Below are 15,017 nucleotides of genomic sequence, written 5' to 3'. Positions count from 1 at the left end.
AGTCAGCTGAGGAAATAATGTTCTAAATCAAACCTGCAAAGACTGCAAAAATATAAAATAATAAATAAAGGAGTATACTGAAGAATAATAAAGAAGTTAGGGGTTATCATTATTGAACAGGAATATTTCAAAAAGAGCAAAATAGGATCTCTAAATTTAAAAAAAAACATAATTATTGAAAGAAAAAATTCAATGGACTACTTTGGTATTAGATTTGAACCAACAGAAAAAAGAATTAGCAAAAAGAAATATCTGAAGAAATTACCCCAAAACATAATACAGAAACCAAGGGATAGGAAATGTGAAAAAACAAAACAAAACAGGTTAGTAGAAATGGAGCACAAGATGGGATGTGCAATGAAATTCTACTTGTAAGTTTTTAAAAGAGTCAAAAGCTTACAATATTCCATAATTGGTAAAAGACATGAAGAATGAGGAAGCCCAATCATCCAATATGTAATCAAAATAAATCTATTATTATACAAGTTATAGTGAAACTCCAGAATCAAGACAAAAAAGATTATAAAAGCATCCAAAAGAAAAAAATGATACATTCAAAGTAATGAGAATTAAACTGACAGTTCATTTTTATCCAAGTCAAAAATAATGTAAAATAGCTTCCAAATGTTGGGAAAAACAAAACATTGTATTAGTGTAAGTATTAGTTTTATAAGCATTAATTTTCAACCTATACTATATATTCAGAGAAACTACCTTTCAAGAATAAGAATGAGGCAAATACTTTCAAGCCAACACAAATGAGAGAGTTTACCACCAAAATACTCTCATAGGAGGAAATCTCAAAAATCTGGCAGATAAGTGCTTTTTAAGGGAAATAATTCAGCCTAGGGAAAATAGTCCAAAAAGGAAGGTCTGAAATACAAAAAAAAAAAGAGAGAGAAAGAAAGAAAATGAGCAAAGGAAATAGTAAGCTTGTACATAACTCTAAAAATATTGACCATGTCTAATTAAAAATCCAGATAGCAATAAAATCTGGGGAATAACAGCACATGACTCATGAAGAAATATAAAAATTGAAGCATTCGTTAGCCCTCAGCATTATTAAGGAGAGTAAAAATACTAACTTTAGATCTTAAAATATGCAATATAGCCCCTGAAAGAAAAAATAAAATGCATAACTTCCAAATTAATAGAAAATAAAGTTGAACAAAGAAAATAAGAAAAACAAAATTGTACCAACTTAGAAGAGGGAAGGAAAGGAGAATTAAAAAGAAAAAAACATAGAGAAAGTTAGACAAATAGAAAGGAAAAATAATGTGGTAAAACTGAATCCAAATCTATCAGTCATGCCATCAATTTAAATGAATTAAACACTTTAGTTAAAAGCAAAGATTGTAAAAATGGAATTTTTAGAAGTCCAGCTATGTGTTATTTACAAAGAGACACAAGACACCAGGTAGGCTGAAAATAAAGGGATGGAAATATACGTATCAGGCAAGTGAAAACTAAAAGTTAATAGAGCTTTGTTAGTACAAAATAAAATAAACTTTAAGGCAAAAAGCATTACCAGAAACAAGTCACATAAAAAGTTCAATTTACTGAAAAGATAAATATAAATGTGGATGCACTTAATAATATGGCTTCAAAACAAATAAAGTAAATATTAACAGAAAACAGAGAAATAGTACAGGAAATCAATATAGTAAAAAATCTGCTTTGAAAAAGACTAATAAAATTAACAAACCTCAGGTTAGATTGATCAAGGGAAATAAAAACCACAAATCAGTACATCCAAATTAGGAATTTAAAGGAAAAACTAACAGATCAGATCAGAAATATGACAAAAGATAATATAAACATACCAATAAATTGAAAATATGAAGGAAATGAAAAAAATTAGAAATGTTACTAAAATAGAAAAACAGAAATTTTGAATGTTTTATAGCCATTAAAACATTTTGCTCATCTGTTTCATAAGTTCCACACAGAAAACACCCAGACCAGATAGTTTTACAAGCATAGCTGATCATTCAAAGAAAAGAATAATTTACATGTTATACACAATAAAGAGAACGTTATTTTCAATTTTATAGAATGGGAGGGGAGTGGAATAGGAGGAGAAACACTCCTTAGATCATTTTATAAGGACAGTATATTCCTGATATGAAAATTAGGCAGGGACACTGTAAGAGGCCAATATCATGCTTAAACAGAGATGCAAAAATCATACACACACACACACACAAATGGAATCCAACTATGTATAAAACAGAAACTATGTACTACCAGTTTCAAAGTTGGTTCAACAATAGAAAATTTATTGTTACTTACCAAGTGAATAGATTAAAAAAGAAAACCCACATTTTTTTTTCAGTAGTTTGAGAAAAAGCACGTCATTGTCTTCATTAGGACCACTACCATATTAAAATGAATGTAGGATGACAGTGGCTGAGTGGTAAACAGTTTATACTGCCCTCTTTGGTGACAAAGGAAATAACATTTGAAACAACTTTTTGGGGGTTTAAATGAGGTCTTCCTAAAGTATTATATTGAGGTGATGTGTGCACAGGTGATCTATGACTCTGCTAAGTCTTAAAGAACATCAGCTATAATATAACTCCCAATAAAACTGCCTTGGTTTTGAATCAATTAGTATTTTCAAGTTCTACAAGTAGAAGGTAATGGAAACCATTATTATGAACATTTACCTTGAGTTTATGTTCTTTCCGGTTTACAATCACAGCTGTGATTTGCTGGTCCATGAAAATCAGAATGGTAACCAGCAAGGCAGGGATGGCAGCTGCAAGGTACACCCACCAGGGGTTTCCTCCAAATGGTGGAACAAACCAACCTCGGTTTGGACTTGTTGGCTTAAAGAAGCAAGAAAACATTTTTCAAAACAATAGTAATACATACTATTTGGTGAAAAATCAATGGGGGAGACACACTTTTATTTTTGGACAGACAACATATTGAAAGATAGAAACTGTTTGACTGGTTGGATGAAGAAGATTATTCACCAAAAAATTCCTAAAGGAGGTTATTTTTAAGTCAGTAGTTTAAATGAAGGAGACTGAGAATACAGGCTGTTAGAAAAGAAGTAAATGCCACTTTGTGCACTTAGGATGATCTCAGATAGGGACTCAGATGGGAGTGATTTAAGTTTAAGGAGCAGCTGTAAGGAAAACACAAATGTATAACATTCAGCAAAGAGGCAAGCAAGAAATTACAAATCCACCACAAATTTTGTTCATGGGTTTCAGCAATTATACGAAACTTGTTTCCAACACTGCCAAGTTGCAATAGTTTCACAATATATAAAACACTACAGATATTTTATATGTTATCATTGAATGTATTTAAACACTCTAGTCTTTCTTATTTTACATAGGAAAAATGACTTGGAATAGCTGGCTAAATCCTCAGAAATATCACAAAAAATGAAAACTGTGATCATTTTTCCAGCTCTCCATCTATCTTCTGTCAGTAGATCTACATCTCTACTACAAAGAAACATACTTTCCTATCCTTTTCCTGACTTTATACAATGCAAATAAACTAAAATGGAAGCCTGTCTATGAATTATTTTCTCCACATTTACTATCAAGAATGTCTCACTGCTTATCCAAAGATATCCAAAGAATATCCAAAGATATTTCTGTCTTCCATTTCACTACTCAAACTCCATCTCTGAATCCATCCCCATTTTACTACCTTTACTAGGTTGTGAGCTTGTAAGAGAAGGAACTTTGTCTTGCTTACCAATGCATTCAAAATCCCTGGTACAGGCCTGATTCAAAGCAAACTTTCAAAGAGTATTGACTTAAATGAACTGACTGAATGAATGAGAATTTATTTTTGCTAATGAATATGAGATGGCAGAGATAATGCAAAAGACTATTCTGTTTCCTTTAACATAGATAGCTAGCTCTTCCTTATAGTAGTTATTAAGCTAAAACTACAGTTAAATTTTTATTAGCAAGTATATAGTCTCAGTGATGGATAGAGAGGCTAGAAGGATTCTACAAAATAGGTGGGAGACTTATAATGGAAAATTAGGTGGCATATTTAAGAATGACTGAAATGTAAAATTTACCCATTTGGCCTATACATGCCAAAAAGGTTTATAAAATGAACTCCTGTATATTCTTTACAATAAACTGCATAATTACATATAAATGTGTGTTTATATGGCAGGAAAAAATAATTGAATTAGTAATGTAATCTTGTTCATTATGAGCTTCAATCTCAACTTCATAAAATCAATAGTTACATTGCATCCTAGAATTATTACATGAATAGTTACATGAAGGTGATAAGTTGTACGAAAATACTTTGGCTATTCTAAAATGCTCTAAAAAATAAAGCAAACTTTGTAATGTTATTATAAGGTATCTTTCAATAAAAATCAATATAATGTGAACCTTGCATCTGATCCTAGTCAGGTATTTAATTTTAGTGAAAAAATAGACAAAATGTATATAAGCACCTGGCAAGAACATTTAAAATAATAATAATAAAAAAAGGATAACTGTACAAAAGTAACTCAAAGAGAGAGATGACAAACTAGAATGGGGGAAGGAAAGAAACCTAAAGAGTGGCAGGAAGACCAAAAGATGGAAGTTCACCAACCTTGAACTCGCTTGGCACAATTAGTTTTGGAGTATCCACACCTACCAGGGCATCTATTACACAAAAGATGAGGATAGACAAGATAATGGCAAAGTCACTGATCAGTTTTCTTGCCTGGAAAAATAAAGAGAGAAACCAAGGACTGTTTAGCAATGGATACATATATTTTACCTGTGTGTCAAGTGAACAAACAATTCTGTATTTGTTAACAGTTCATAGCAACAGTTTCATCAACAAATTAAAATAGGTGTCACACTGCAGAGAGATCATTGTTTTAATTGTTTCTGCATCATTTTCTCACCTGGCCAGAAATAATATAATCTCACAGAAGAGGTTTTGTGTGTGTGTGTATAGGCAGGGGAGGGGAAATCAAAGATAACGCAACCCTCAGTACTCCTTGTGCATGCAGCACAATGGAGACCTGGATAAGGGTGAATTCTCAAGGCATATTGTCAAAGTCTTCACCCAAACACAGAATTCTGTTCATTATTTGGGAGGTGGTGGTGTGAGTACAAAGCAAGATAAATTCCTAAGGTAACCGGGAAACATCAAGAATCTCAGGGAAGGGGCTGCAAGTTCCAGTCCACTGAGTGGACGTAAGTCCTCAGGGAAATAAAGTGCTGGAAGACGGAAATATTTGATGGCATCACTAACTTTGTCAAAGAAGGTATTTTCCACTCTCGGCTGGTGCTTAAAACCTCCTGTATGGGGGGCATCTCTCCACCACTTCTTGGTTGTGGTCGCCATTAGCTGACAACCTTCACACTTCCTAAGTTTAGGTCCAGTCAGGACAAGGGCTAGGCTTTATGGGATGTGGCATTAAAAACCCAAACCTTCCCCACTGAGTAGGTACAGAATGGCTGTTTCTGAGTCAGTTGAGGGTGCCTGAAACCATGCTGTTGCTTGGCGGCTCTTCTATGGTGTCCAGGGGCACTGTCAATGGCCTACGAGCATTATTAGGGTACAGACACCTGAGTTTCCCCATAAGGTATGTGTACACATGGTAGAATATACACATGCACAATCCGATTGTTCAACAAGAATCCACTCAGTTCCCAGTACTTTGCTTGGCGCTAATGATACTACAGTGAACAAAACACAACCCATGTCTTCAGGAAGCTTTCAGTCAAGTCATGCACTAAGAAGCCTGCTCCTAAATAAAATCAGGGTTGCATCAGCAGTCACCAAGTTATGTCAGAGGAAGCAGTCATTTTTCTCGTGCTGCTAAATGAAGATAAATCAGTGATGGGCTGAGTGGCTGCACAGTGCTCAGGACAGAGGTTCTTTTGAGAGATCAGCAGGACTTCTGCAGTCAGGTGTTCAATAGAAACTGAAGGGAAGAGGACTAGTTGGCGATGTGGGTATGCTGCAGATGGCAGCAGCACTCAATTTCTGGCCATGACCAGGGCTCAGCTGCCTGAGGGACAAACCAGACACAGGAGCAAAGGTGGACCTTTTGGCCAGGACCTCCTTCCTTCTTGGACTGTTAGGTCTAGTTTTCTTGAGAAGCACACACAGAAGGGCAGAAAGCCAGCTATGGGACATTTTAGGGACGGGTTAACACCAATCACACACAATAATATCAAGTACAAATAGAGGGCAGGAATCAATTTGGGGCAAAAAATACAGTACAGAGGTTAAAAGTACAATTTCAAAGTCAGATTAAACTGCTTTGGAACTCCAGCACCATTACTTCCCATCTGTAAATACTTACCTTTCTTAGCTTCAATTACTCCAATTGCAAAATGTTGCCAAAATAATCCCTACGATTTAATTGACTTGTTGATAACTAAATAATGTAAACCATGAAAGTGCTTAACGTAACACCCAGAACATAATAAACTCTGCTAATATACATTAACTAACTGTTGTTATTTCAAGTTCTCCAAGGCCTCTTTGGCTGCAGAAGCCACTGGAACAACTAATAATCTACTTCCAGGAGGTCTTTGAAAGGAATCTTCAGTTCCCAGAAACAAGAAATAAAAGCCCAGTAATAATATGGACCTGCTACTCAGAGCTAATTTTGCTTGGAAGTACCTGGAATCCCTGCAGAAAAAGGATGTTTCCCAAAGGCGCAGTACTGGAGGAAACACCCATTTCTTACATTTGTGCATGTAAGTATTGACATAGGCAGTACAGGATGGTCTGGCAAAAGATGTCATGTGAAGCAGGTTCAGGAATATCTTAAGATGTTAAACAATCTCTCTGATCTAGTAGGTCATAAACTGCTGGAAGACCAGAAGTTATTACAAAGGCAAAAAAAAATAAGCTATTTCTTCTTTATTGCCCTCCCAGTCCTTATCCAGCAAATACAACCTGATGACAACTCAGCTATCCTAGAAGTTGCTCAGAAAGGGGGGAAGAGTTTTCAAAGACAGTGCTCCTCTTTTTTTACATATACAGGAGAAGGGAAGTAGAGGGTGGCAAATGAATCCCGGAAGTAGTTCCTTGGTAGGAATTCCCATTGGGCCTATACCTCTGGCCTAAGGGATGGATCTACAAACTGGAATCACTATCAGGCACCTGGGAAACTGCTGCTTTAGTGGGAAAGGCATTCCCAGCCTTCCATAAACTGAACACGGAAGTACTAACCTGCTCTTCTGGTAGTTTTCTTAATCTTAATTACTGGCCGCTTATTTTTCCTACTGCTTAGACCAAAAACATTGTCCCATCCACAGGATACTTCTCTTATTCTCACATCCTACATTTAACAGGTCGTCAAATTATCTTCAAAACAGGATCCCGTTACTTCTCACCACCTCCGTGGCTATTATCACCCAGAATAATCATGTTAAAATGTAGGTCAAATAAAGTAGTAGGCAGAATAATGCCTCACTAAAGACATCCATATCCTAATTCCTGGAACCTATGAATAGGAAATGTTGACTGGCTAGGGAGAATTAAAGTTCAGAAAGAATTAAGGTTGCTAATCAGATGATCTTGCGATTGGTGAAATAATCCGGGATGATTCTGTTGGCCACCATGAAATCGTAAGGGTCCTTATAAGTCAAAGAGGGAGGCAGAAGAATCAGTATCAGAGAGATGCAGTGTGAGACTCAGCTGGGCATTACCGGCTTTGAAGATGGAAAGGGTCGATAAGCCAAGGAGTGTGTGCAGCCTCTAGAAGCTGGAAAAGGCAAGGAAATGGAACTTCCCCGGAGTCTCCAGAAGGAATGCAGCCCTGCCAACACCTTGATTTTAGCCTATTGAGACCCATTTCAGACTTCTGACTCCTAGATCTCAAGATAGGAAATTTGTATTGTTTTAAGTAATTAAGTTTGTAATTTTTGATAAAGCAGTCACGGCAAACTACTAACTATATAAACGATTTATCTTTTTTACTTTAGTCATTGGTTTCCCCAATTTGTGTATGTGTGTGTGTGTGTATGCAAATTTGGAAGAACATCTCAGCCAATGGTATTCTTACCAAGTATGGCACTATTATACCATAAATATACAAGAGCTTAAAAAATAAGTGCTAATAAAGTTTTACATTTCTTAAAATTTATGGGGAAAAAAGCTACTCTATTAATAATATTGCTTAACCTCATTAAGAATCACAGCCAGGGTGTTATGTTCTGTATAATATACTCACTTCAATTTCCCTGTCATTCCCCTTAAAATTACAATACATTTCAATTACAGCAGAAATCACTCTTGGAGCATGTTTATTGTAAGACACTCATTTCTAAGATATTGGATTCAGTTTAAACTTCATAATCACGGAAATTGATTTTTTCCTAGGCCACTTTCATATTCAACTCTAAATCTTCCAATTAGAGAAGGCACGTAGGGGTGCTATTTTAACAAGCTATTCAGGTCTTACCTATAACTAAAATTAAACTTTAATTTGACTGAGGGAAAATTGACAGTAGAACTAGAAATTGTCCTAAAAATGTCAAGCATTGAGTACATACAGCTTACTAGATACACTCTAGGACTGTGTACAGGAGCTTTGAGTTTGACTTTAAGGAGATAAGAAGCACTGTCTTTGGGCTCTTCTCACATTTCCAAACACATTTAGAAAAAGAAACATATATGAATTCCCTTCCATTTTCATCAAAATTGATCTATTTCAAAAACTCTATTTGTTTCAGTGCATAAATCAAGTTAGAAATCCATACTTCCTAATTCCCTACTCGTTATTATCATTGGTAGTGATTAGAAGTGCCAAAGGTTTCATGAGAAAACCTTTTACCACAAGATTTCACGCCCAGTCCTTTGAATTCAGAGGCCTCAGACTTAGGTGGGACAAACATCATAATGTATGGGTATCCATCCAACCAAATGCTAAGTCTTTCCAGGCTCAGACTTCAATATCGTAGGAATATAAACTATCACAATCTAAGTGACAAAGAAACTAAGATAACTCATACATAGCCAGGGCTTGCCATTTTAAAAAAAGTTTTTTTAAATGGTACACAGATGTGCTGCAACATGATAATTCTTACCTTCATTCATGAATGAGGAAAACAAAGCATGTTTCATCTAAGGTTCTTTTATATCCAACTGGCTTTGGGCTCTTTTATTTAATTAAATAATATTTATTTAATCATAAAAATGAAGAGGAGAAAACATTTCTGTCCTCTGCAGAATTAATTACCAAGTATCTCAACTGATCTACTGAGAAGCAACCAGCTTAAATATTTAAACTACCTAAGCAAAGAAGAAATTAAGTGGATGGGAAGGGAAATTCAAATAACTATATGCTTGGGCAAAAACAACCTAATAAATCTATCCTACATATGCTCTTCATGAAGGATGATACTGTATTAATTATTAAGAGAGTCATAATCATAGAGACACCAACAGTGAGGAGCTAGCTAATTTACAGGGGGGGAAAATGCATTCAGTTCCCTTGAAGCCCCAGAGGACATTTGGTTTTTCACTTTGCAAGGACTGCAGCTGCTCCTAAATGAACTGGGTAAAGGTGCTGAGCATGCAGAGCTGTGCTCAATAGATGGAGTTGTTATAAACAGACAGGCACAGCAGCAGGCACCCTGTGGGTTCTCCAAAAATATTAATTCATGATGTCAATTTGTCTCATGATGGTGGCACTTGGAAAATGCTAAATAACAATGTAAAAAAGCATTTGTTCTACACAAAAAAGTATACTAGACAAATATGTGCCATTTGGTAATTATGAAAAGACACAAAATGCCATGAGAATTTTGAAATTCAATCCCCCCACTGGTAGCCAATGCTATAAAGCACTGTAAAAGAAATAAGTATTAATACCAGCATAGCATTCAAAAACACAATGTACTTCAAGTCAATAATACCCACTATCATTAGAATTCAATAAAAGGAAAGTCTCACTTAGACTCTAGGATTTAAATGTTGTAAATTCCAGAGTCAGAGTGATTTGGGTATTGTTAATGGGAACTGGGTGGGGCTTAGAGCTTGACAATGGAAGTCTACCTGAAAAATATGCTTTTCCAACATGGAACAGAGGTGAGGAGGCCTACTACAGGGGTTCAGCAGGGATGCTAAGGAGACTAGTGATCCCAGGCCTCTTCCTGCCTCAAAGCTGAGCAGTAGAACAAAGGACTGAATGAGTTTGTGCCAGAGCAAATGATCAAATCCCATGGGAAATACTATATTCTAATCTGGCCACTGTATTCTAAATTGAAATCATGTGGACCCAGAGACAGATAACCAGAAGAATGGGATTCCAGGAACCATACTGCATAAAAACTGAGCATCAGCCTCAAGAAGTTGTAGGGAAAAACTGCCTTCAAATATGTGAAATCTGCCATAGGAAAGAAAGACTAACACTATCCTGTGTAGCTTCAGAGGGCAGGGGCACACACTGAGGCCAGGGGCCATGGTGAGGCAGATTTGTGTTCCCATCAGGGCTGCCTTCGGACACAGGAAGTTCCTCCTCCAGGAAGCATTCAAGTATCCCATAGACAACCACTTGTCAGATATTAAGAGGCAATGTTGGACTAGATGGTATGCAAAGTCCTGGCCCTAAATGTCAACAATTAAGACCCAATTGTCAAAATGTCTTGACCTTCTAACAGGGTCTTCAGGGATATATCTCCAAAATAAAGGGTTCCAGGGATTAAAAAGGGAGATGGTTTTATAAATTACATTAAGGTACAAAAATTAAAATGTAAAAGGAATAATTATTAAGTCATAGGTATAAATCAGACAATCTGAAAGTGGAGCCAGAGCCCATTTTTATTAACGGGTGGATTTCGATGATGCTGCCTTTTCCCTGATGGACAGGTAAGCTGAATGCACTCAGGACCACCCAGGTACCACGGTTAACACTGCTCCTTCTGTCCCGAACTGCCCCATGCCAGCATTACAAGCTCTCACAAAACACTCTGGCCAATTAGTGTTCCCAGCTTATTTTTCTTAGGGTTCCATTCAGGTTGACTGTATCTGTCATTTTTAAGAAAAAAAATACAAAAATCAATTTGGCATTAAAAACAAATTTGACTTTAAAAATGACTTTCCTTGGTACAAAATAACACAAGAATTTGAAAATATGGTTTCCTTTCACTGACAGCAACATTATTTTCTAAATGACCTCTTCTAAAAAAATGTTTCTAAATGAGTTTCAGTGGCACGATGTGGTCTGGTGTTTCTGCAAGGACCAGCTAAATGTTATCCAGTATCACTAATGCTAGAATGGGAGGTAGAATACATGCCCATTATTTCTTACTCATTTTGGATACATTGTTTAGATGGCAGTTTTTACTACTCACCAAGAAAGTTTCTGAGAGAAAAGAAAACTGAATGGGGAAGTTAACTGATTCTTGTGAAAAGTCATTTATAAACTAAATACATCTAATTTTAATAGACTTGTCAGAGGGTAAGATTCATGGTTCCAAAAATACTGCTAATTGTAGAATTCTAGAGTGTGTTTTACATGGATAAAATCTAAATACATCAGTTAACTAAAATGTTCATTATGTTTTTATTGAAATTCCTGAGGCCCTACATTTTTTTCTCATCCATAAAGCCTCTTCCTCAAAGACCACCATCAGTTCACTGAGACCTCAAGAAGGCACCCAAACTATGATCCCCCAGGAGACAGTAAGCAGGACTAGGGCAGAAGGATCGAAATGAGTCATTCTCATTTGGAAATCCCCAAATCTAGCTTAATTCAACAAATCTATATTAAGTTCCTACTATGTTAAGGGCCCATGAATTACTTGTCTTGTACCCCTACCATCTAGTATTGCACCAAGCACATGTTAGAATCACAATTTTTTTCAATATTGAGTATAGTAATTAATTAGAGAATATAGAATACTGTATTTATTTTTTAAGAAAGATACCAAAATACATTCTGCTCAAATGTCATCTAAATAGAGCACAGAAGGTATCTTGGCTGTTGATGTGACCTGTAATTTACTGAATTTGTTTATTAAAGGACAATAACAACTAACAAGCATATTTAAAATGAATCTTATTACTGTTATATCAATTCACTTGAGGGTTAGAACTGTTACTTATTCTAAAACGGGAAAAAGAGGAAATTACGTAGTTCCTTAAGAAAGACATTTTTCTGCCAATTACATACATAAGGTGGTCACACTGGATTTGACTATATTAAAGTACCAATAATTTTGCCTACTTCACAGGCTCTGTAGCTTTATGGATTCTATTTATCACAGTCTTCCTCGATCTCTGAGCTACTGCTTTCATCTTGCCACCACATATGCAGCACATATCTTTGTTCCATGCACGCGATCACTTGCTGGTACAGGACTCTGGAACAACATTGCATGTTAATGCTCTGAGCCATCTGCCACAGAAGATCACAGATCATGCTGGGATACTCCCACAGGAGGCTTTGATGCCAAAAGCTTTTGACTAAAAACTTGAGGCTGATGTAACAGACCAGTAATGTTATGGGGTAACAGACTGAGGCACCCCTCTCAAAAGAATGGTTAGCACAAAGGGGACAGTCAATGGGGCTCTGGTAAGCCACCAATGTTCCAGTAAGCATTGGGGTTCTCTGGAAGTGCTTGAGCTGCAAATCACATTCCTACACAGGCTAGCAAGAGCAAACTGTTTCATCGTAAGTGCTCATCCTGATGGACTGCTGGGACTCTGACTCATAACAGCAAATATGATTTTAAGATTTGGATCTTGGGTGGCTGTGAAGATAAGTGATATTATTAGCTGAGATAAGGAACACAGGAAAATGAGTACAAATGAGGAAAGAAAAGCCACATTTTGCCTTTGCTATATGATAACTATGGATCATCCACAGAGAGGTTGGCAGCAACTGCAAAGCAGACCTGGCATAAAGATAATTATTAGTTATATTAAATTTTGGAAATTTATAAAGTCCTGATTATTGCTATAAGCACTAGTCTAATGTGAAGAATTTATTTAATTTATGAGATGGAGTCAGAAAACTCTAAGACAAGCAAATACTAGAGGTTTCTTTAAAAGGATGTTAATTCTCATCTAGCAGAGCTCTCCCATAATGGGTGTGGTAGCTGCAGTCCAGTTAGTACCAAAGTGCACACTATAAGTAATGGTAGGGCTGGCACTAGAACCTACCGCTTCTGGGTTCCTTCATCAGTCCTCTTTCCACAAAATGCAGCATTTATCTCTGCTTGACTGGTTTACACTAGTCAGCAACTACTGAGTACCTGCCCTGCACATAACCTTATGCTAATTGACACAAGGAATAAAACAGAAGTATCACAGTTTTCCAGCTGTTTACAGTCTTAATTGACTAACAACTCATACAAATGTTTACAACTGAGAATACAAAGACAAATGACCGTGCTGGCTAAAGGAGAACAGGATATTGTGTACAACAAGGGCACCATTATCCAACATCAGCATTTTGAAACTTTCGAGGTTCCATGTGAATTGTTGGTGTGAACAAGGAAGTAGTAACAGTTAGGCTTGATTATTGCCACAGTGATCAAGGATTGTCTGATTTCAGGACATACTTTTGAGCATATTTCAAGCATAAATTTTAAGCATGTAAGTGTTTAAGCATATAAGTTTTAATTGTAGAATATAATATATAAGTATAAGAATCTATAAACCTATCTGCTCCTACCAAGGGAGACCATCCTTGTAAATGGCAGCTTACATGAAAGTATATTTTGGCAAAAGATGCTCTTCTTCATATATGTATGTCTGAACTTCTGTATGTATTATTATAATTTAGCTGTGAAGGTGAGATGAGCGTAGAGAGAGGAGTCTGAAAGCATACACACATTGCTCCTTAGAAATGACATATATTTTCCCCTCATTTATGATTTGGTAAACAATTCTAAACTATACTGAGAACTTTCTTAACAGGAATTGTAACTAGAATGCTATCATAATTCTATTTTTCACATGTTTGTCACTTTCTTACTAGCATTTATCAGTGGCTGAGAATTGACCTGCTTGACTCTTGTAAGGAGTATATTTCTTTAAGTCTGAAGAGCTATTATCAATTTGAAAGTTATTGCTGGAAGAAAAAGGTGATGCTCTAATAGTTCAAATCATCTCTATACATCTGAAGGTTAAAACTAGTTTATTTTGCAAATTAAGACAACATTGCTTCATAAATTATCTACTTTTCCACCTACTATGCCTAAATAACATCAGACTTTGTCAAGTGGGAAAGACAAAAAGGGCAATAATTCCCTAAGTATGAGTCAAAAAAAAAGAGAGATGTCCAATGAATTAATAATTAGGAAGGAAAAGCCTCAATAAAGAAGAAGAAATTATCCCCCAAACCTGTATCCAAGAATCTATTCCACACAAAACTCATGCGACTAAAGAGGTGGATTAAGTAACCACATTCTCCAGTGTGTGAGGTGGTGTTACAGGCTTAGATGTCTTTAGGGACAGGAGGTTAATCTGAATGTATGAAACCGCCAAGTCTTGGACAATAGAGAATTGTGAGGACAACACCTACCTGCAAAGAAATACAGGTCTACCTAAAGGGCGTGCGTGCGCTCGCACACACAAGTGTATATGTGTGTGTGCATGTGTATGCGCATCTGTGCACGCCCCCGCGGGTACTTAAAACTGGTGATGGGGGTGGAGGGTGGCCGGGGAGGGGGTTTGGGGATGAGGGAAGGGAAGGCACAGGAGTTGCTAAACAAAGAATGGCTGTCTGCTGAATTCTGCTGTAGACCACCATTTTGTGATGTCCATTCTAGGCTAAGTAAAATGCTTTTCTTATTGTATTTCACTTTGTGGGAATTTTTCATTCCTTGGGCAGCTAGTTTGAGACATTTCATTATCACTATGGTCTGAAGATTGTCTGCCTCCCACCTTCATATGTTGAAATCCTAATCCCCAAAGAAAGTGGCATAAGGAGGTGGGGTCTTCAGGAGGTGCTTAGGTCATATGGGCGGAGACTTCATGAATCAGAGTAATGTTTTTACAGAGGAGATCTCACAGAGATCCCTAGCTTTTCTACCATGTTAGGACACCGC

General features: G+C 36.5%; 1 protein-coding gene across 4 annotated transcripts in view; it reads right to left on the bottom strand.

Annotated features, from left to right (window-relative positions):
- The window catches only part of SLC4A4 (solute carrier family 4 member 4), a 316,692-nt gene that overhangs the window by 34,633 nt on the left and 267,042 nt on the right, over window positions 1–15,017 (bottom strand). For all 4 annotated transcript variants that reach the window (XM_036878971.2, XM_036878970.2, XM_057502301.1 and 1 more), the window contains exons 17-18: window positions 4,594–4,707; window positions 2,670–2,831 (exon numbers count right to left, since the gene is read on the bottom strand). In XM_036878971.2, coding sequence (XP_036734866.1) covers window positions 2,670–2,831; window positions 4,594–4,707 — 276 coding nt within the window. The remainder of the gene's footprint in view (window positions 1–2,669; window positions 2,832–4,593; window positions 4,708–15,017) is intronic.

Source organism: Manis pentadactyla, chromosome 5 (genome assembly GCF_030020395.1).
Source record: "Manis pentadactyla isolate mManPen7 chromosome 5, mManPen7.hap1, whole genome shotgun sequence".
Taxonomy (NCBI): domain Eukaryota; kingdom Metazoa; phylum Chordata; class Mammalia; order Pholidota; family Manidae; genus Manis; species Manis pentadactyla.
This window is presented reverse-complemented; position numbering and strand designations above follow the sequence as displayed.